This window comes from Anabas testudineus, chromosome 22, assembly GCF_900324465.2.
Source record: "Anabas testudineus chromosome 22, fAnaTes1.2, whole genome shotgun sequence".
Classification (NCBI taxonomy): domain Eukaryota; kingdom Metazoa; phylum Chordata; class Actinopteri; order Anabantiformes; family Anabantidae; genus Anabas; species Anabas testudineus.
The window spans coordinates 5210994-5228764 of NC_046630.1; the positions used below are offsets into that span (position 1 = coordinate 5210994).

At 40.6% G+C, this 17771-nt stretch overlaps 1 protein-coding gene across 1 annotated transcript; it reads left to right on the forward strand.

The window, feature by feature from the left end:
• The first annotated feature begins 634 nt into the window (after positions 1 to 634).
• si:ch73-242m19.1 lies at positions 635 to 17745 on the forward strand. Its single transcript, XM_026340164.1, has 43 exons — positions 635 to 678; positions 1734 to 1897; positions 2173 to 2352; positions 3225 to 3297; positions 3417 to 3527; positions 3601 to 3714; positions 4293 to 4487; positions 4592 to 4676; positions 5314 to 5456; positions 5548 to 5700; positions 5814 to 5915; positions 6128 to 6292; positions 6366 to 6454; positions 6560 to 6695; positions 6831 to 7034; positions 7172 to 7504; positions 7671 to 7871; positions 8175 to 8296; positions 8395 to 8623; positions 8712 to 8890; positions 9318 to 9470; positions 9582 to 9675; positions 9762 to 9896; positions 10247 to 10380; positions 10462 to 10573; positions 10655 to 10704; positions 10799 to 10975; positions 11622 to 11739; positions 11992 to 12169; positions 12372 to 12510; positions 12718 to 12871; positions 12963 to 13058; positions 13231 to 13395; positions 13490 to 13689; positions 14494 to 14632; positions 14712 to 14832; positions 14910 to 15061; positions 15473 to 15607; positions 16160 to 16312; positions 16586 to 16795; positions 17108 to 17228; positions 17315 to 17377; positions 17526 to 17745. Exons 2-43 carry the CDS (start codon positions 1875 to 1877, stop codon positions 17726 to 17728), a joined length of 6039 nt encoding a protein of 2012 aa, XP_026195949.1. The 5' UTR covers positions 635 to 678; positions 1734 to 1874; the 3' UTR covers positions 17729 to 17745.
• Positions 17746 to 17771: the final 26 nt, after the last annotated feature.

Here is a 17771-nt window from a genome sequence, read left to right on the forward strand (position 1 = left end):
TTTGCAGTGGAGAATTTGTTTTTTAAAAGGTCTATGCCTGGGCCTGACTGAAATGGACATACAGAACAATATGAAAAGCATCAAGTCGTGTTAGTCTCAGGGAATCACTCATATCACAAAGTTATACATGGAACTGAAGATGAATTCTGTTTCCACCCTGCTTTCTCTCCTCTTTCACACCCTTTCATACCTAAATGTAAATTTTTGCCAAACCAGCCGTCAGCCCGTTGGCGGGCGACGGCCTGTTTACAGATAAAAAATTTAAAAAGCTGCAGAGAATGTTACATTACTACGTTCCAGTGGAGGATACTTGACAAGCTTTCGTTTTTCAAACTTTCTTTGAGACTAAATGGACTAAAAGATTTAAAACAAAGTGTTAATTTTCCCCATTAATGCGTTGAATCATGCACCAAATATCTGTAGAGGTCAATATGTTATCAAGATGTGAACCGGTCTGCATTGTGTGGTTTTTGTACGTAATGTGTTTATTTTTATTTAGCAATACTACCCTGTGATTATTAGTGACATTACTGTGAATTTCTGTCCCTTCTGACGACTTTACAGAAGTCTTGATGAGTTTCTGCTGCAGACCCCTCTCCACCTTCTTCCCCGTTCTTGTCCTCTTCCACTTACTGCAATATTGGAAGTACTGCTCAGTACACAGAGGTTAGAACAGAAGTAAGAAGATGACTTAGTGTTAGTTTACACCATTTACATTAGTAAACACTTTGGACTATCTGGATTAAAATAACTACTCTTGGAGACACTGCACTGAACTACCAATATTTCTGTGTTTGTTCATTTGAAAGAGTTCTTGGTGCTACAAATAAGATAAGAGGGAGTAGCTGCAGATGGGACGTCATTAGTAGCCTCCCCTTTGTTATCAGCACTATAGCAGGTACTGGGGAAAGCAGTTTTCAACCCTGTGAGATGAGCTTGTGTAGTATTTTAGAGCCTTTTTTTTTTTTTTTTTTTTTTTTTTTGCCATTCGAGAAGGAATCAGCCACAGTATTTTAAATATTGCCAAAATACTTCTGCATTTAAATAAATGGAAATAAGAGGATATGACGTGTGTAAATGTGAGAAGCTAGTTCTATAAGGGCAAAAAAAAAAATCTCAACATCAGCACAGGTTTTGTAGGAACAGCAGGATGTTTTTTAAGTTTGAATTTTTATATTGAAGGAAGTGATGATTCATCGCCTTCATATGCTTTTAAAAATATGTTTTTAAATTTCTTATTAAGTTACTTCAATTTCCTCATCTATTATTGGTTGGATCTGTGGTAAAACACTTTTATTTTAATGGTCTCTTCACAGTTTTGGAACTCAGTCTGGTATTGATCAGGACTGACAAAGCATCATCATTGTGAAAATCAAAATCACGTAAATTTTTAATCCTGTTTGTTTAATTTTTGATTTAACGCTTCAGTTCTGCACAGGTTGTGCTTCCAGATATCATTTTTTGTAGTTTCACGTGGATGATCCCATCCAAAAATACAGAAAACTGACTTGAAGCTTAATGTTTTTCTACATTAAATTTGAGTAACACTCACTGCCATCTCCATACTTCATTTCTTCCTATTGCTCCTACAAGCAGAGAGATCAAGTTGACATTGCCAGCTGTAATTCCAATTTCTATCTTGGTTGTATCAAAGATGGTGCATGTAAATAAAGCTTCAAGAACCACTGAAAATCTGGAGTTTTTGAAATGCCTTCTTTTATTTCTGTCCCTAGAGGAATTGCACAGCTGCAGACGTGACTCTGCAGGCACCGTGGAGGTGATTTGCTATTGGATAATCACATCATGAGCTAAGAACCAATGATTCACTGTATCCAAGAGGAATGGACCCACTGAGGTTGAGTCAAGGTTTTTGAATGCAGGAATTGAGATTGCTGAGGTAGGTGCTGCTGTACAACCGATGCAACGTGTGTGATTTATGTTAATTTGTTATTTATTATAAGTTATTGTCAAGGTGGTGAGCATCTTAAAAGCCCTGCAGCAGTGACGTCATATTATCCTAAGAGAAGGAGGACTCTAGTGAAACATTAGAGCCCTCTACAGATCAAATGCAGTCACTATCTAGGATCTCCATGGTTACACCACAACAAGCCATCACGGAGGCAGAGATTTGGCTACAGAAGGTGTGTTTTATTTATTTCTTAATGTTTTTAGTTTCTCCGCGTGTTGCTCCAGAACTAGACGAAGGTCTGCCATGTGTGACGTGTACAGAGTTTCCTCCTCTGTCAAAGTGGAGCAGATGGAAGCGGAGCTGTCGCGTCAGCTGTCGGCACTCAGGGTAGAAATCGAGGAGAATGGATTACCACAGGGAGCAGAGCCCTCCAAGTCATACAGGTGTGGGAACTTGGTGATGGGGACGATTATATATTGTGTTCTGTGTGAGTTTGGATTAAAAAGGTATTAATATTACACATTTTACTGCATTGTAAATATATTTTAATAGGGGGAAAATCTGTTTTTGTCAATCAGTCTACACACCCATTAAAACCCATAATGACAAAGTGAAAACATACCCATACAACAAACATTCAAATTTTGCTAATGAAAAAACAATTTAAAGGGTTTTGGGAGCATTAGGACAAAGATTTGGTAGTCCAGATGTAAACCCAATGAAACATCTGTGGTGAGACTAAAGGATCACAGTCACTTCCCATCCAGTCTGATGGAACATGAGGATCTGTTGTCTGGGATTTCTGCACAGTATTTAATTAAAGATTTAAATACTTATGTAACTTATTTTTCAATTTAGACCTTTTATTTCATTAATTTGCAAACGCTCATTGGATATTATGTCTAACCTAATTTGAAAAATGACTTTTCCCCATTTTCATATTTATTCACAATGCAATAAAATGTGCAAGTGAAGACGTCTGACTACTTTCTGTAGTGACTGTATGTATAGACAGGATTTGTTGACTTAAAAACGAAACTTTTACTGTAGCACCATCATCAGGTCAAAATGTATTTAGTGCTTTGGTTTAATGATCAAAATCTGCAAATTACCACCACGCTCAGAAGTGATTTTAGTGTTAAATGGAAAACGTTAGTTAACTAAGACGAAGAACTAAAATGTTGGACATGATAAGTGCTATTCTAGTGAACCGTGCGTAAAAGAAGCACCATCATTAGCCACCATCTGCCACCAAGAACGGCACTAACAAGTGAGAAACACTTGAATATTATTATATTTTCATTTTTTCTTTCAGTTCTGTTCCACCTCCAAAAGATATTTCCTCCTTCCGTGCAGAGAGAGAACATGCACTGAGGAGAGGTCTGCAGGTGAGACTCAAAATGAATCTTTTATTGTTTAAACAAAGGCAATCTGGAAACTAATATGTCAAAATCTATGTAATGAAAAAGTCTCTGGAGTTATCTGGGTTTGTGTTCTCCTGGTTCAGGTGGCTGAAGCTTTGCCGGTTCACTCTCAGGCTGACGTGATGCTGACGGAGCTGGAGAGCTGCTTGAGTCTAGAGTACACCCCTGATAGTCTGCCTCCTCTCCTGCACCAGGTGAGGACAATACAGACACTCCTGAAAACAAAACTTTGGTTGTTAAGGTGCATTAAACCTTTTTTGTTTATAGTTCTTTACAGACCGATCGTATCACTTGGCTCAGATAAAATACCTGCTCATGCTGAGATGGAGGAGATTTTGTCGCCACAGCAGCGTCATTGAGAAACTTTATCCTCATTACAAGGTGACAACATAAAAGAACACATCTCAGTCTCATTGAGGTTTTCCTCAAGTGACTCGTTCTCCTTAAATGTTCGAAGGTGACGGTCTCAGCTCATTTTTTCTCAGCGTCACGAGGACACAGAGTCAAAATCTTTAAATTAAAAATGAATTTCTTACATAGTTTGTCTAATATTTTCATTTTTTTGATGTACTTTTTATTTTTTCAAAACTATCGTCACTGTCCAAATATACATATACAAGACAAGAAAAAGTATGTGAACCTTTTGCAATAATTTGTCATAAAATGTGATCTGATCTTCGTATAAGTAAAATATAATGAACCTAAAATAATAACATAATACAATTGTGTTTTATTTACAATGAAAAAAAGTTAGATCTTTCATGTCTTCATTGAAAACAACCATAAAAACCTCATAGTGCTAGTAGAAAAAGTATGTGAACCATTGGAATAATGCCCTGGAAAAAAAAACAGTCAGGTGCCAGCCAGTGATTAATTCCAAGGGTTCACATGAACCCTGGAACAAAGTTATTTTGCAGCTCTCATCTTCTCCACATCACGTCAGACTTGTTTTCTCTCAGGACCAGGTTTCATATTTGACTGCTGAGTATGAGGATGCTGTTCAGAGAGCTCGCAGGCTGTCGGCAAGCAGAGAGAAGATCCTGACCGGCCGAGGAAACACCGCCAACCTGCTTACTGAGGGCGATGTTGTCATTTACCTCCACTGGCTCATCTGCCACCTTCACTCAGTTCAGACGATTCACAACTTCCTCAGGGTAAAGACCCACACAGATTCTGATTTCAAATCGGTTTTTACAGTGTTACAGTTCATTTTAATTGATCCACATTCAAGTTATTAATGTATGATTGTTGTTATCAGGTGCTGCACTACATACCAGCCAGTGAGAGGAAAGGTGAAGAATTTCAACCACCAGTCATAAAGGAGAAGAATAGACAAGCTGATGGTGAGAGCAACTCTGATTAGTGACACTGACAGTAAACATTCAGTAATGACACAGTGACATGACTAACGCTGTATGCAAGAATAAACAGGACATCTGTGTTGTCCTTAGTTTCATTTGCTACTTTTAGAATCTGGTCTTAAAATGTACAAGTTCACATAGTGGGTGGTGGTAGAGGACAGGCCGGGGGGTCATGATAATGAAGACGCTATCCCAAGTGGAGCAGAAGTGTGCTCTGCAAATTTCATGACCATCTGTTCATTAGATTAAATCAGATGATGAGATAATGAGATTTTGACCTGAGGGTGACAGAAGAGGAAGAACGTCGAACAGGATCCAAAGTCAAAACAGTTTTTCTTCTGGAGGAGGAAGTGTTCGTGACATTTTGATGTTTCTTTTCTTTAAGTGGACGTTTGTGCCTGATGGTAGCACTAGAGGAAAGGAAACCTTCTGAGTATTGACAGAAAAGAAAGTCATGTAAACGTAGAGACGACCGTGTAGTGGATCAAGTTAGAGGTTTGAAACTGTGACGGTGGAGTTAGATAAAAGGTCAGAGGTTCATATCAGAGGGTTGAATCCTCTGGGGATCATGATTTGAAATCCTCATCACTAATCATGTTTTGAACTTCGGGACTTTCAGGACTGGCTGACATCGTTCCCCTGCACTCTGTTAACCGGGAGGAGTTTCTAGCTGAACTGAACGCATTGATCACCTATTTCCAGCTGTCGTACGACACAGAAAAACTCAGGACTACTGCGGATGAGATGGAGTTGTTCAGCACGGTGCGGATGTTCGATTGACCACAAAACATTTACGTGCAAATCCACATAACGTTTGTACAAAGTACTGACGCTTTTAACACGGTTTCCTCAGGTGTGGAGAGAGTTCAGAACAATCTTCACACAACAAGAGCAGATGACAACATTTCCTCAGTGCGACAGTGCAGAGGTCAAAGAGAGCCACTGGGGCAGGAGAGGTGCAAGCACGGCCCTGAGGGTGGAGGCCTCCTGGATCCCTTTCATTCAGGTTTAACGCAAAAAACATGTAGAGCAGGAGTCAGTCAAGTATTATTTTGTTTGTGGGGAGAAAGTGTTTTTATTTGTGACAACAGATTTAGACTTTTAGGATTTTGTCTTTAGGTGAAACCCAGACGGGATCCGTGGCAGCAAAAGCTCAACGTGAAGCTGAAGGAAAAGAAATGTGTCGACGAGCTGCTGAAGCTGCACTGCAGGTTTATCCAGGTAACTCAGCAGAGGTGGTGATTATAGTTAAAGTTGATTAAATATAAATTATTTTAACGACTAGTTTTAAGTGTTTTAATGTGATTCAAGTACCAGATTGATCTGAAACCACAGGAATTAAATAAGTGGCTGAATAATATTTATTCTGAGTTTAGGTTACAACAAATAAAACTGTATTGATAATGTAAGATCTTTGTTGTGTATCTGAGCAGGTTCATGATCTGCTCCATGTTGCTGCAGCTCTTAAAGAACACGCTGCTCACGTCGGCAACTTACATCCTACACGAACGTCATCTGTCTCACACAGCTGGTCAACCAAACAGCAAAGAATCTCAGAGATCTGGACTAGTATTTACAATGCTACGAGCTCAAATCAGGTATGTATCAATCAATGTATCAGTACCTTCCTCGGTTCTGCTAATATTTTAAACGTGACCCTTGATTTGTTAGGAAAGTCATGATCAGCTATTCAGATTCAGAGACAGGGGAGGGCAGGACAAAGGAGAATTCAGTTTGAAGAGTCAAACTTCAAATGAAGGGTGTGTATGTCTTTGGATTATCTGAATTTAACATCGTATATTCATTTTCTTGCATGTATCAAACCCCGAACCTCACTGTGACTCTGCTGCTTTTATAAAACACAGCTACTCTTTCGAGGACAGCCTACACGTTCTGGGTCTGGATGATAGTTTAGAGGAAGGAAGCTCAAATCCAATCCTAACTAGAGGAGCTTACCTGTCCTTGATTTACCTGCGTCATCTCAAACTCAGACGGCTCCAGGTGAGATGAAACTAGAAAGGTCTGATGTTCTGCATGATGGTTACTATAAACCTTCTTCATAGGAGCAGTTTTCAATTCTCATTATGAGCTGAAATGTCGATAACAATAGTCCATCTTCATGTCTCCCACCCACAGCGGATTTCTCTCGGGTTGTTAAACTACCTGCGCTCTGTTGAGAGGACTTTGACCTTTGAACTCGCTGGTCTGCAGCTGCAGGAAGGTGAGCTGTGCAGCACAGCGAAGGAAACGGGCTGGATGAACGCAGCCAGAGGAGGACGAGGGGAGGCAGGAGGTCTCGGCTCGGTGCAGTACAGCCACAACACTCCTGTAGACTACAACGTAATCATGGTTTAAACTTTAGATTTCACTAAAATGTTATATTTGAATGTCTAGTTTACTGTAGTAAGAGTAAGATTAAGCCAGCTGTCCTGTGTACTATGTGTAGATCTGTGTGATGTCTTTGCTGTATATTACAGGTCCGTTGCTCAGAGTTCATGGAGTTTGCAGACGTGGAGAATCTTCATGATTTCTACAGCTATGAGGAGCAGTTCATCCACACTCAAGACCACAGAGGGTTTTACATCATGTATGATGCTGCTCTGAAGGACTTGGAGGAGCTGAAGAACGAACTTCTTCTAGTTGGTTCACACTTTATCCAGAGAAACCAGATTATGAAAATGGGAAAACATGAGAGCGTCTCCAACTCAAGAGAAGACATTCAGTCCTGGGCCGGGGCAGATATTGATCGTGTCGCAGTGCTTCTCGACTTGTGGACATGTGAGACTGAGTTTTTGGAGAACAAAGTGCAGGTATAATGATGGATAAAGAGATCTGCTAGATACAAAATGCCAATTTTGAGATGAAATAATTTTACTGAATAAGTTTCATTTATTTTTATTTACCGCTGTCAGCTGGAATATGTGTTTGCAGTTCACTGTCCTACCTTCCAAAACGTGTTATTTTTGTTTCCTCCAGCTCTTGAATTGTTACTATGAAGCCTACCAGCATGCAGCAGGGGCAGAGGAGAGGTTTGCATTGGCCCGAGTTATCACTGACATCATGCACAGTAGACCACAGCTGGACCTAAACCAGGATTATTTTGTTCAGGCCTACAGGGCAGAGATCAGCTGCCTGCAGAGCCATAGACAGCTCATCAAAGACATTCTGGACAATCAGGTGACGGCAAAAGTCTGTAGAGGTTTGAGTTCATGATCATGTGCGGTGGGATAGAGGGTGGATGCAGCACTGTTTGAATTTGACTCGATAAATCAGCTTGTCACACCGTTTCAGTTACGTTTAATTTATTTTTCAAGCCAGAGTAATAAATATTTGCTTCTTGTGGTTGAACCACACCAATAATTAAAGGACTTCACTTTTGGCTCATGTATAAAAGCAGCAGTGTGTGTACATCATTCTCGTCTTATTTGTGTAATCTTCAGTTTGCATTTTGTGACAGATGTGAGTTATTTCTCTTATCAGATTGAAAAACAGCGACAGTACCTCCAACGCATTTGGAGAGATGACCGTAAAGGCTCCTCTCGGGATTATGGTCTCCTGCCCAACTACATTCCCAAACATCTGGTCTCACTTGGAGGCAGCAGGTAAGTAAATACAGCTAAATACAACTTTGGATTCTATATCAAACCTGTTTTATTTGGTTTCTTAATATCACTGTATTTACCTTGTGTCATCTTTGCAGCCCTGCACTGATGAATGTGTTCCTCCTCGAGGTTCACCCGTCCCTCAGCCTGGCTGCTGCCGTCTATCATGGTTTGATCCAGGCTCACACTGAGCTCTGTCAGCTGCACCAAGTCACTAATGTTTCTAACAAACTTAACCTAAGACAGAAGCTCCTGCAGCAGGCCCTCCACACCTGGAACAACCTGGCATCAGTTGGAGTCTTCTACAGCCCTCAAATACAGAAAGATGTGAGTTTTTATTTCTCTTGTATTCAAATCGATTCACCTACTGAAAAAGAATGAAACCAATAAGTCTGATGTCTCCTTGTTTACTCAGTTGTTCTCAGATCTGTTTTTCGAGGACCCAATTTTGGTCCAAAAGGTGGGACAGAGGTCATCTACAGAGGAGGAGGACATGAATCAAGGAAGAGTGGAAATTTTCTCCAAGCTGCTGGAGCTCGTCACCGTTCGCCATCGACTGCTGGAGTCGGCTTCAGAGACCGCACATCTGGCTCAGTAAAGATTACACTTAGATTACACTCTGAGGCTACTGCATTCGTTTTTACATGATCAGAGTCAAAGTATTTTCTGATTATTTGGGCCAGAACACAGTTTTTTTTTGTATTGGGGAGATGCAACATTTTCATAAAGTAGCTTTTTATAATTTTTATATACAGTTGGTGTCGTGACCAAAGTAGTAACAGTGAATTAGAGACAACTTACATGAGAAATTTACTGTAAAATGGCAAAAAGAGTTTTTTAAATCTTAATTCTAATCCTCCTGATTTGCATTCATATTAAATTCCAACCCACATAGGTTTATGTTTTACTTTTTTTATTTCACACCATAATTTTATGGCACGTGACAACTGAGATCCAGATGACACCAGCCTCTGTCACCTCCTATTGTTCAGTGTTATGTCAGTCTCATAATCAATTTCAGGATATACAGAAACGTGGCATCAGAGCTCGGCTTTGACGAGTTCCACCTTTACTTGAGGCCGGTGCAGTTTGAGGTTGCTGAACAGAAAACCCCAAAAGAGCAGAGTCCTGTTTTTATCACAGCAATACTGGAGGATGACAGCTCTGTGGACAGGTAAACACGTGCACTAGTCATTCCACTCCTACAGTGTTTTACTATTTCTGCTTTTCTGCATGAGCAGTAAATTATGTTTGAAAGGGAATTAAAGTGCAGCGTCTTCTGCAGATTCACTCCGTCCCACCTGCCTCTGAGCATCCAGGAGCTGGACGAGAACCACATCTGGAGGTTTAGCTTCAGCTCGGAGGAAGCTGTTATTAACGTATGAAACCCTGGTGCTTAATAACCAGAACATACAGTATATTAATAAACAGAACTGAGTGTATTCATTTTCTTATTTCATCATAGCTCATGAACAAACAGAGTATTGAGAACCTGCAGGTGACGCTGGCCTGTCAGGTTACACAGAAGAACGCCCTCATAAGTGCCGTGAAACTGGCCTCTCTCTGCTACTGGGCAGGAAATATGAGGACTTCAGCTGAGGTGTGTATCGCTCAGCATGGAACGGAAATAAGCACAGTCAAGATATTTACTGGAATAAACGACTTTATACTTGTATTTAAACATATTTTATAGTTCATAGTTTCACATTTCATGTATCTTTGTACCACCAGTGCATGATTTCTTCTCTAAATATCTCAGATGGTTTCTTTGAAATAAAAGTTTGAGAACATAAAAGGTAAAGTCATCAAATATTTAACAAACAGAGAAATCATATACTCGTTGGGGCTGACGCTTAGTTTGAGAACCACAGTATTGTTCCTACTTTAACATTAGCAACTTGCTGTTAGTCTTGCAGATTAACTCTGTTTTGTTTTCTGCTTTATTCTCAGAGCAGAGACTCTGATGGAGATCTAAAATCTCCAACAAGATTTGACTCCAAACCTGGAAGCGACACCAACAACCTGCAGGAAGACGCTTCACTCCCCAGAGGCTCCACGAGAACTCCCACCACCACGAAGGAACGGTAATTTTACCCACTTATGTGCCGAGTTACAGCCCCTTTCTGTTGGCTCTTCAATAAACCACTTCTTGTTTGTTACTCCAGGCTGATGGAGGCTTTTGTGTCCATCCAGCTGGAAAAAGTAGGAGTGCGTGACGAGATGCTGAATTCATTTATGAAGAAGAAACAGGCCATGGGGGGGCTTCTAAAAACCCCAGTGAGTTGCACGCGGTGGTTGAATCCCAGGCAGCTGAGCCGATAATATATGTGAAGTAAAATTCATTTCTTTCATCTTTAGGAGGAAGCAGCAAAGATCAAAAGGGGGCTCATAATAGACTTTCTCAAGAAGTAAGTCCGTGATTCACAGTATTTCTAATGTGTGAGTGGATTCCTGTGCATCACTCTGTGAGCTGATGATGGAGATTTGTCCATTTCTCCGCAGATTCACCACACAGATCTCTCAGTATTGTGTGAGAGCACAGATTGTTGCATATTACTACAGTCTAATGTCCCTTCTGGACGACATCCCCTCCATCCGTCGGTCCCACTTCGTGATTGGACAAGCGGCCGAGCCCAAAGTGATTTTGGATCCAGGAGTTGACGTTCACCCCAATCCCAGGTAAAACCAGCTGGAGTTGGACAGGTTGTGTGTGGAAAATAGTAATCTGTATTGTTAATCAGCTTCATTTAGATTTTGTAAATATAAGCAAATCTAGAGTTTATCAAATAATAAAAGTAATATAATACTATTATAAATGACTTCATCACCAAGGAAAGAATCGGTTTATAAAGAAGTTTATGTTGATATTTATGTACCATCTGCAAAATTGTAAAAAGATGAATGGATTCTGGTAAAATCTCAGTGTTTAAAGCAAAAGGATAGAAACTGTTACTGAGTGTGCATGTGTTCCAGCACTCGGCTGCATGAGGAACAGTTATTATATCATGATGAATACCTTTTGGCACCTGGAAACCTGGGACTCCTTTATGCAACAATACATCACATCAGTTCTGTACAAAAATGTTGACCAGCTCTTTTGACAAAGCTCAGTCCCATAGTCACAGACTTTTGACAAAAGATTATCAATCAAATAAAGAAAATATTTTTTTAATATAAAAAGGCCTAACTTTTCTGAAATGCATGTGAAGACATATCAGCAAAATACGAGTACGAGTTTGTGTGCAGGCATTTTTAACAATAGAAACTCAGCTGAATAGTGGTTTTGTGCAGTTGTAACCTGATGACAAACTTTTCTCTCACACAGATCCTTTCAGCGTCGGCCACAGCAGCTGATGTCTGAAGACGGCAGGACTCTCATCAACCTGTGGTTCATCCCCCACTTCTCCGAAGTGCTTCACATGTTCAAGACACAAGATGTTTTGGTGAGACTGTAAAACTGAGACTAATAATACAGCAGAGAAGCAGGTGAAAAGTTTCACTTTCAACACTTAACACACAACGTGCTGCTTTTCTCAAGACTATAATAGTTTTGAATGCAGTGGTGAACCACAGAGCTGTGTAGATCATCTGTTGTATTTTAATTATTACAGTTCTCTTAGGTTAGAAACTGTAACTTTTTTTCTTAATTTTTGTCTTTAGATTATTTGAATGTTGTGTTTTTCTCATTTCTACAGGTGTGTGCTGAGGCCCTCCATCACACTCTCCAGATAGTTTCAGGTCTTCATGACATTATTTGTTACCTGGTTAGTTTCTCTAGGCTGGGAAACACAGAAAACTTGTGTAGCTGCCAAAGAAGGCAAAGTGCACCGTGCTCACATCTTGCAGCTGACTGGGGAGGCAGTGAAGGCATCGGTAGGTGGACCCTCACACAAAGAAACTGCCAATATGAAAACACTGGCACTATTAGTAAGGTTTAATTGACCCACTATTTCTATTAAATTGAAAGTGAAAATTTGTCATTTCTGTTGTGCTGTGCTAGATAACTAACATTTTTAAACTGACCAGGCAACATCCAGTATCTACATGTGTGTCTCCTCCTCTCTGGTTGTTGCAGGAGCTGAACTGCTTGCGATCCAGCGGCAGATCGAGCATCTGTCCGATCCCAGCAATCCAGAGTCTGTCGGTGGACTGCTGCAGCTGCGCAGGCAGGTGCTCCTCCTGCAGTTTGATACAGCTGTCAGACACCTGATCAGGTGAGTGTACCTGAAGAGTAGAAACACCTCACATGCACATCACACCCTGACTCGGTTTTGTGCAGCCCTATTGAACGAATTCATAATCATTAAAGTGCAGAGAAGAAACTGCAACGTCCACATCCAGGTGCAGACTTTGTTGCATGTCATTCCCAATCTTTCTCAAAGTGGTAACATCCCAAATTAAACTGTGTTTGTTGTGAGCAGGGAGGCGTTCCTCTCTTCTGGTGATATTGCTTCTTACCAGAGTGTGAGTGACAACATGGCGACTGCTCTCCCTCTGCTCAGTGACAGTATTCAAACCGACGTGTTCAGTCTCACGCTGCCTGTTCCTCAACCCCTAGAGACTCAGAGCTGTCGGGTTGGTTTTGTTTTGGATATCATAAAGACAAAATATCAGTTAAAGGTGCATATAAGGAGAAAGAGAAATGTCATGTTGTCTTTCTCTTCAGGCACAGACGATGTATCCTTGGAGAAGTTTTATAGCCCGTAGCAGACTGCTCCCTCTACATGTTTGGGATGTTCCACCTATTGAATACTGCATGCAGGTCCAAAACCTCATATGTTACCTTACACGTAGCTTTAGCGTAACAGTGGTTTTAAAGTCAGTTAGATGCAAAACAAGATTTCTCTGTGACTCAATTTAGTCTTCTTAGCCCACAGATGATGATACTTTGCGTTCAGTGGATTTGTATCTTTCATTTTTTTATTTAAATACAGCTCTGTCTAAGTGGTCTAAGTGATCGCAGCAGACTGCAGGCCAACGCAGCGATCCTCGGTGTGTCGCTGCTTATGGAAGACGTCCTGAACAGTGGAAGAGATGCTGAGCCTGTTCATCTCGATGGCAACAAACACGAGCTTCTGCATGATGTGAAACCTAATGAAGTAAAAGAGTGTGCTTATAATCCATTTAATAATCCATTTATTATGGTTGATGCCTTTAATAAAATCTAAAATGTCTGTTATGTCTTAATTCCAGGGGGATAAAAACCAGAAGGCTTGTGCATCAAACACCTCTCCTTCTCTTCAGGATCCAGTTCGAGTCCAGTCTGTGCTGAAAGGTTTCCTCCTGCTGATGAAGCAGCTTCAGGTCTTCAAGGAGAACTGGGCTCGAACACATCTGGGTGTAGAAGTGTTCAGCACGGCCCGTGTGTATCAACAGTTTGTGAAACTTTATAGGTGAGAAGCTCAGAAGTGGCTGGTTGGCCATTACCAGTTCCCACAGGACTGTCATTCTGGGACTTCCAGCCTGTTCCCTGTGCTGCTTATGCATTGATCCTATGATATATATTATATGATGTATTCTCTAGTCAGGTGTCCATGACTAATGGCCCAGGAAAAAAAAACAATCTCTGATATGCATAAACTGATATCTGGGGAGGATGATGATAATGCCTCCCCACTGACCTGTCGTCCTGGCTCCCCCTTGCTGTAGCATTTGTGTTGTACCTCATCAATCTCTAGTTGTGACATCAGGTGTTTCCTGATGTTTAGGTATTGTCCTAACCGGGATTCAAACCCACGCCCTACCATACCAAACTCAGTGGTGCTAACCACCGAGCTATGCAGCCTTATATACATATATATATATGTATTCCAGCATATTTTCTAACCAGGAACGTAGTTCACTGGAAACATAAGAAGCTGTTTCCTTTCTTTTTTTGTTCTTCAATTGAATAAAATGTCTCAAAAGACAATAGTCTATTTTCTAACAGAACAAAACAGTTAAATAAGTAATTAATTTAACCACCATCTCCTTTTTTTGAGCTTTTAAAGACAGTTTAATGTTGATAAAAATGCAAAGAAATAACAGTTTATGAGGCCTGACAATCCATCTGTTGAATAATCTAATGTGATGTGATCAAAAACTCTGTAATAGCTGTAGAAACATCGAGTTTTTGAGCATCTCATAGTTAAACTATTATTTTTCATATTAGTTACTGAATCTTATCTGTAATTGGTTGTGTTTTCTTTTTCTTCCAGAGCTGAAATCTTTTACCCAAGTATGAAAGCTCTGGCTCAACATATGGGTAAGGAGCGTGACTATGAGATCCTGATTTCTGGCAGCCAGTCTCTCCTGCCTCCTCCAGGAGCTTCAGATGTTGATGTGAAAGCCTGGCAGGTACAAAAACTAGCTGCACAATTATGTCCCAACATCTCATAACCCAACTTAATTATTTCATAAAATGTCTTTGACTCAGCTGCACAAACTTCTTGAGAGCACCGAGTGCGACATGATCAGGGAGGTGCAGAGGAGGATCAACAGGGAGCTGACTCTGGTGGTTGCAGAGCGAACACGACAAGACACACGTCTCCCCACAGGTACAGAAAAATAAAAACAAACACAGAATCCCCCTGTAGAATAATTTATAATATTGCAGTATGTTGTCTCTGGTCAGAGCTGTGGAAGAAAGTCCCACTGAAGCACAGTTTGTCCCTGGAGCGGCCGCAGATCGTGGAAATGTTCATGAAGCAGCTGATGGATGGAGCTGAAGAAGCTGAGGGACAGGTAGAGCAGCTCAGCAACGACAGTAATGTCTCTTTACAACTAACTTAAACTTGCATGTCGTATTGTAAATGTAAAAATATATGTAAGTACAATATTTGATAGTATGAAGGTGGAACCCAGAATAACATTTACAGTAAAAACAGTCAAGTCTTTAAAACATTTCCACTTTATTCAGTTCTTGTTACAATCCTCGTATCAGGTACCTGGTTCTTTCTGTTGTTTTAAATCTAAGCACTTGTTTTGGTAAGTATACAGTAACATGAAAAGGGAGCTTCTATATTTTTGTTTCCTGCATTCCTACTGTTTTTTTACAATGTGCTGAGTAAGTGTTGTAAATGGCTTCCAGCTGAAGGTCTCCACGGATCACCTCCAGCAGTGTCTCGCTCAGTAAACCAATCATTTCAAAATGACATTACATACAGGCATCACTAATCTGCTGTACCTGTTTGTTAGAAAGAAGACGTCCATGAGTTGAACCTGGAGAACAGCCGTCTGGTCGCACTCATCTGTAAACTCAAGGCTTTGAGTCGATGGAGGCAGGTGGTCAGAGAGGAGAAACTTTATCGACAGCTGCTTCAAACTCAGCAGGTCAGCAGCAGGAAGAATGAATCAATAGTCAGAAATCAAATCCTACACCTACAGGAAGGCAAAGAGGGCAAAGCAGACCAATGGAAACAACATGAATAATAAGCTTTTCTTTAGTAGCCCTTATTTTTAATTTATCCTCATAAGCAGTTTACAGCCGTTTTATTATTGTAATATCTATTAAACAAGACGTATGCCCTAAAACATGATAGTAATCTTAGTTAAATATGCTTAATGAACTAAATTAAGCCTTTTATTGCCTTTTACTTTTACTATCAGTTAATAAACCCAGTTCCAAAAACATTTATTTTGCACTTAATTTTTACTCTTTGCCAAATTATGGTGCTAAAGAAAGAAAAAAATTCTAACTGGAAGAATCGAATGATTCCTAATAATTTAAAATTATATTCCTTGTGAAACGTGTCTTCATTTAGTCTGATATGTTTGTGCTTATTCTACTTCCACAAACTTATCAAACATGTTCAAACAATGTTAAGCACAGAGAAAGTTTTATGGTCAATACACTTATATCATTAAGGTCGTGGTTACATACAGAGAGAGATCACCAGTCGCACCGAGGCCCTGAGAGTGAAGATGACGTCAGAGGAGAAGGTGGTTGTTCAGCAGAAGGAGCTCGACGTCGCCAGGCAGATGTTGACTTCCTGTCAGGCTGAATGCAGCAGCACGAAGAGGCTGCTCAGCAGGAAGGTACACAAAGTTACTGCACATAAATAGTACATACAAAGAGTAGAACCAATGGATTCATTTGCTTAGAAATAATGAAACTAATGATTCATAGTCAAAATTATTGATTAATTTTAAATAAGCAAGTAGAAAATTTATTAAATTGGCCATCTGGACCCCTCCACATCTTTAACTTTTCTACATTAGACTTGGATTGGTTGAGAGTAAAGTACGAAGCTACATTGAGTGTGTATGTCCTGGATATTTTAACAAACACCCTCCGATACTTGCTCGCAGACAGAGGAGCTCCGGGTGGTCAGGCATCAATCTGCACAGGAGGCCCGCAGCAGGCAGGAGCTGGACAGCTACCGAGTGCAGAACCTGGAACAAATGAGAGCCGACGTGGAGGACAGAGACCGACAGCTCAGAGAGCTCAGCGAGCAGCTGGACAGAGGCAGCAGGGTGCATCAGTTACAGAGGCAACGGAGCGCCAAAGAGATCCGTCAGGTGATGATCTTCAGTAGAGTGTTTGTGTGTGTGTTTGACGCAGAAATAACAGAATGCACACATAAATATTTAATATATTTATAATAAATGTCTATTTTACCTACATATCCAATATGTGGTATCTGCTGAACAGTGACATTATGCAAAAGTCCACAAAGAAAAATACACTAATAACTTTATTTTCATTTTTGAGAAACTGCAACTATCATGCTCAAGATGGCACCAGAGGAAAAGTCAAAAGGCCAAAATAATTTGTGATGATCTTCAGTGTCTGCAGAAAAATGTATGTCTAAATGTGCTGTGTGAGTCTAGGTGAGAGGACGGCTGCATGAGGAGCGCTGCATCAAACAAGAAGCCTTTCAGCAGCTGGACAAGCTAAAGAACCAGGCTAACGACGTGGAGGCAGCGTTCTCCAGGTGCACTTCTACAACAGGTAAAAGCCTGGTAGGATGGATTTTATCTCCCTTTAATTCCACATATTTAAAACTTTACTCACAGTTCTCTCTGCACCCATCACAGGACAAAGCCGGACTTATTACACGCTGTCAGTCAGCAGATTGAGCACCAGAAGTCCCTCAGCAGGTAGAGTTGTCTCAGCAGTTCAATGGGAATCAACACAACACAAATATCAAATCTAATTCCCATTTGGCTCCAGTACTTATCTTTTCATCATGACATTTTATAGATGTATTTTCACTAAGGCCTGGTCTCTGTTCACTCTCTGTCACAGGTCTACGCCGGGCCAGTCAGCAGCAGTCGGCCCTGCAGCTTGGCAGCATCACAAACTACACCGCTCCTCAGGAGTTCGCTACAGAGCCAAGACACCAGAGAGCAGAAACAGGCAGGAGCCGTTCCAACACAAGAATAGACAGAGCCAAAGCAGTGAGTGAGCCCGAAAGGCACAGTAGAGCGTTTTTCAATGAGTTCAAGTAAAGTTCAAACTCCTGACGTTACTGTAGTAAGAGAAGCGGATCAC

What these genes read in the sequence shown, in the direction of transcription:
- si:ch73-242m19.1 (XM_026340164.1), top strand. Translation starts at nt 1,875, where the DNA reads ATGCAGGAATTGAGATTGCTGAG. An exon ending in CACTGAGGAGAGGTCTGCAG is followed by an intron (nt 3,298 to 3,416) that starts GTGAGACTCAAA and finishes CTCCTGGTTCAG; the next exon opens with GTGGCTGAAGCTTTGCCGGT. An exon ending in AGAGGCTGCTCAGCAGGAAG is followed by an intron (nt 16,313 to 16,585) that starts GTACACAAAGTT and finishes ACTTGCTCGCAG; the next exon opens with ACAGAGGAGCTCCGGGTGGT.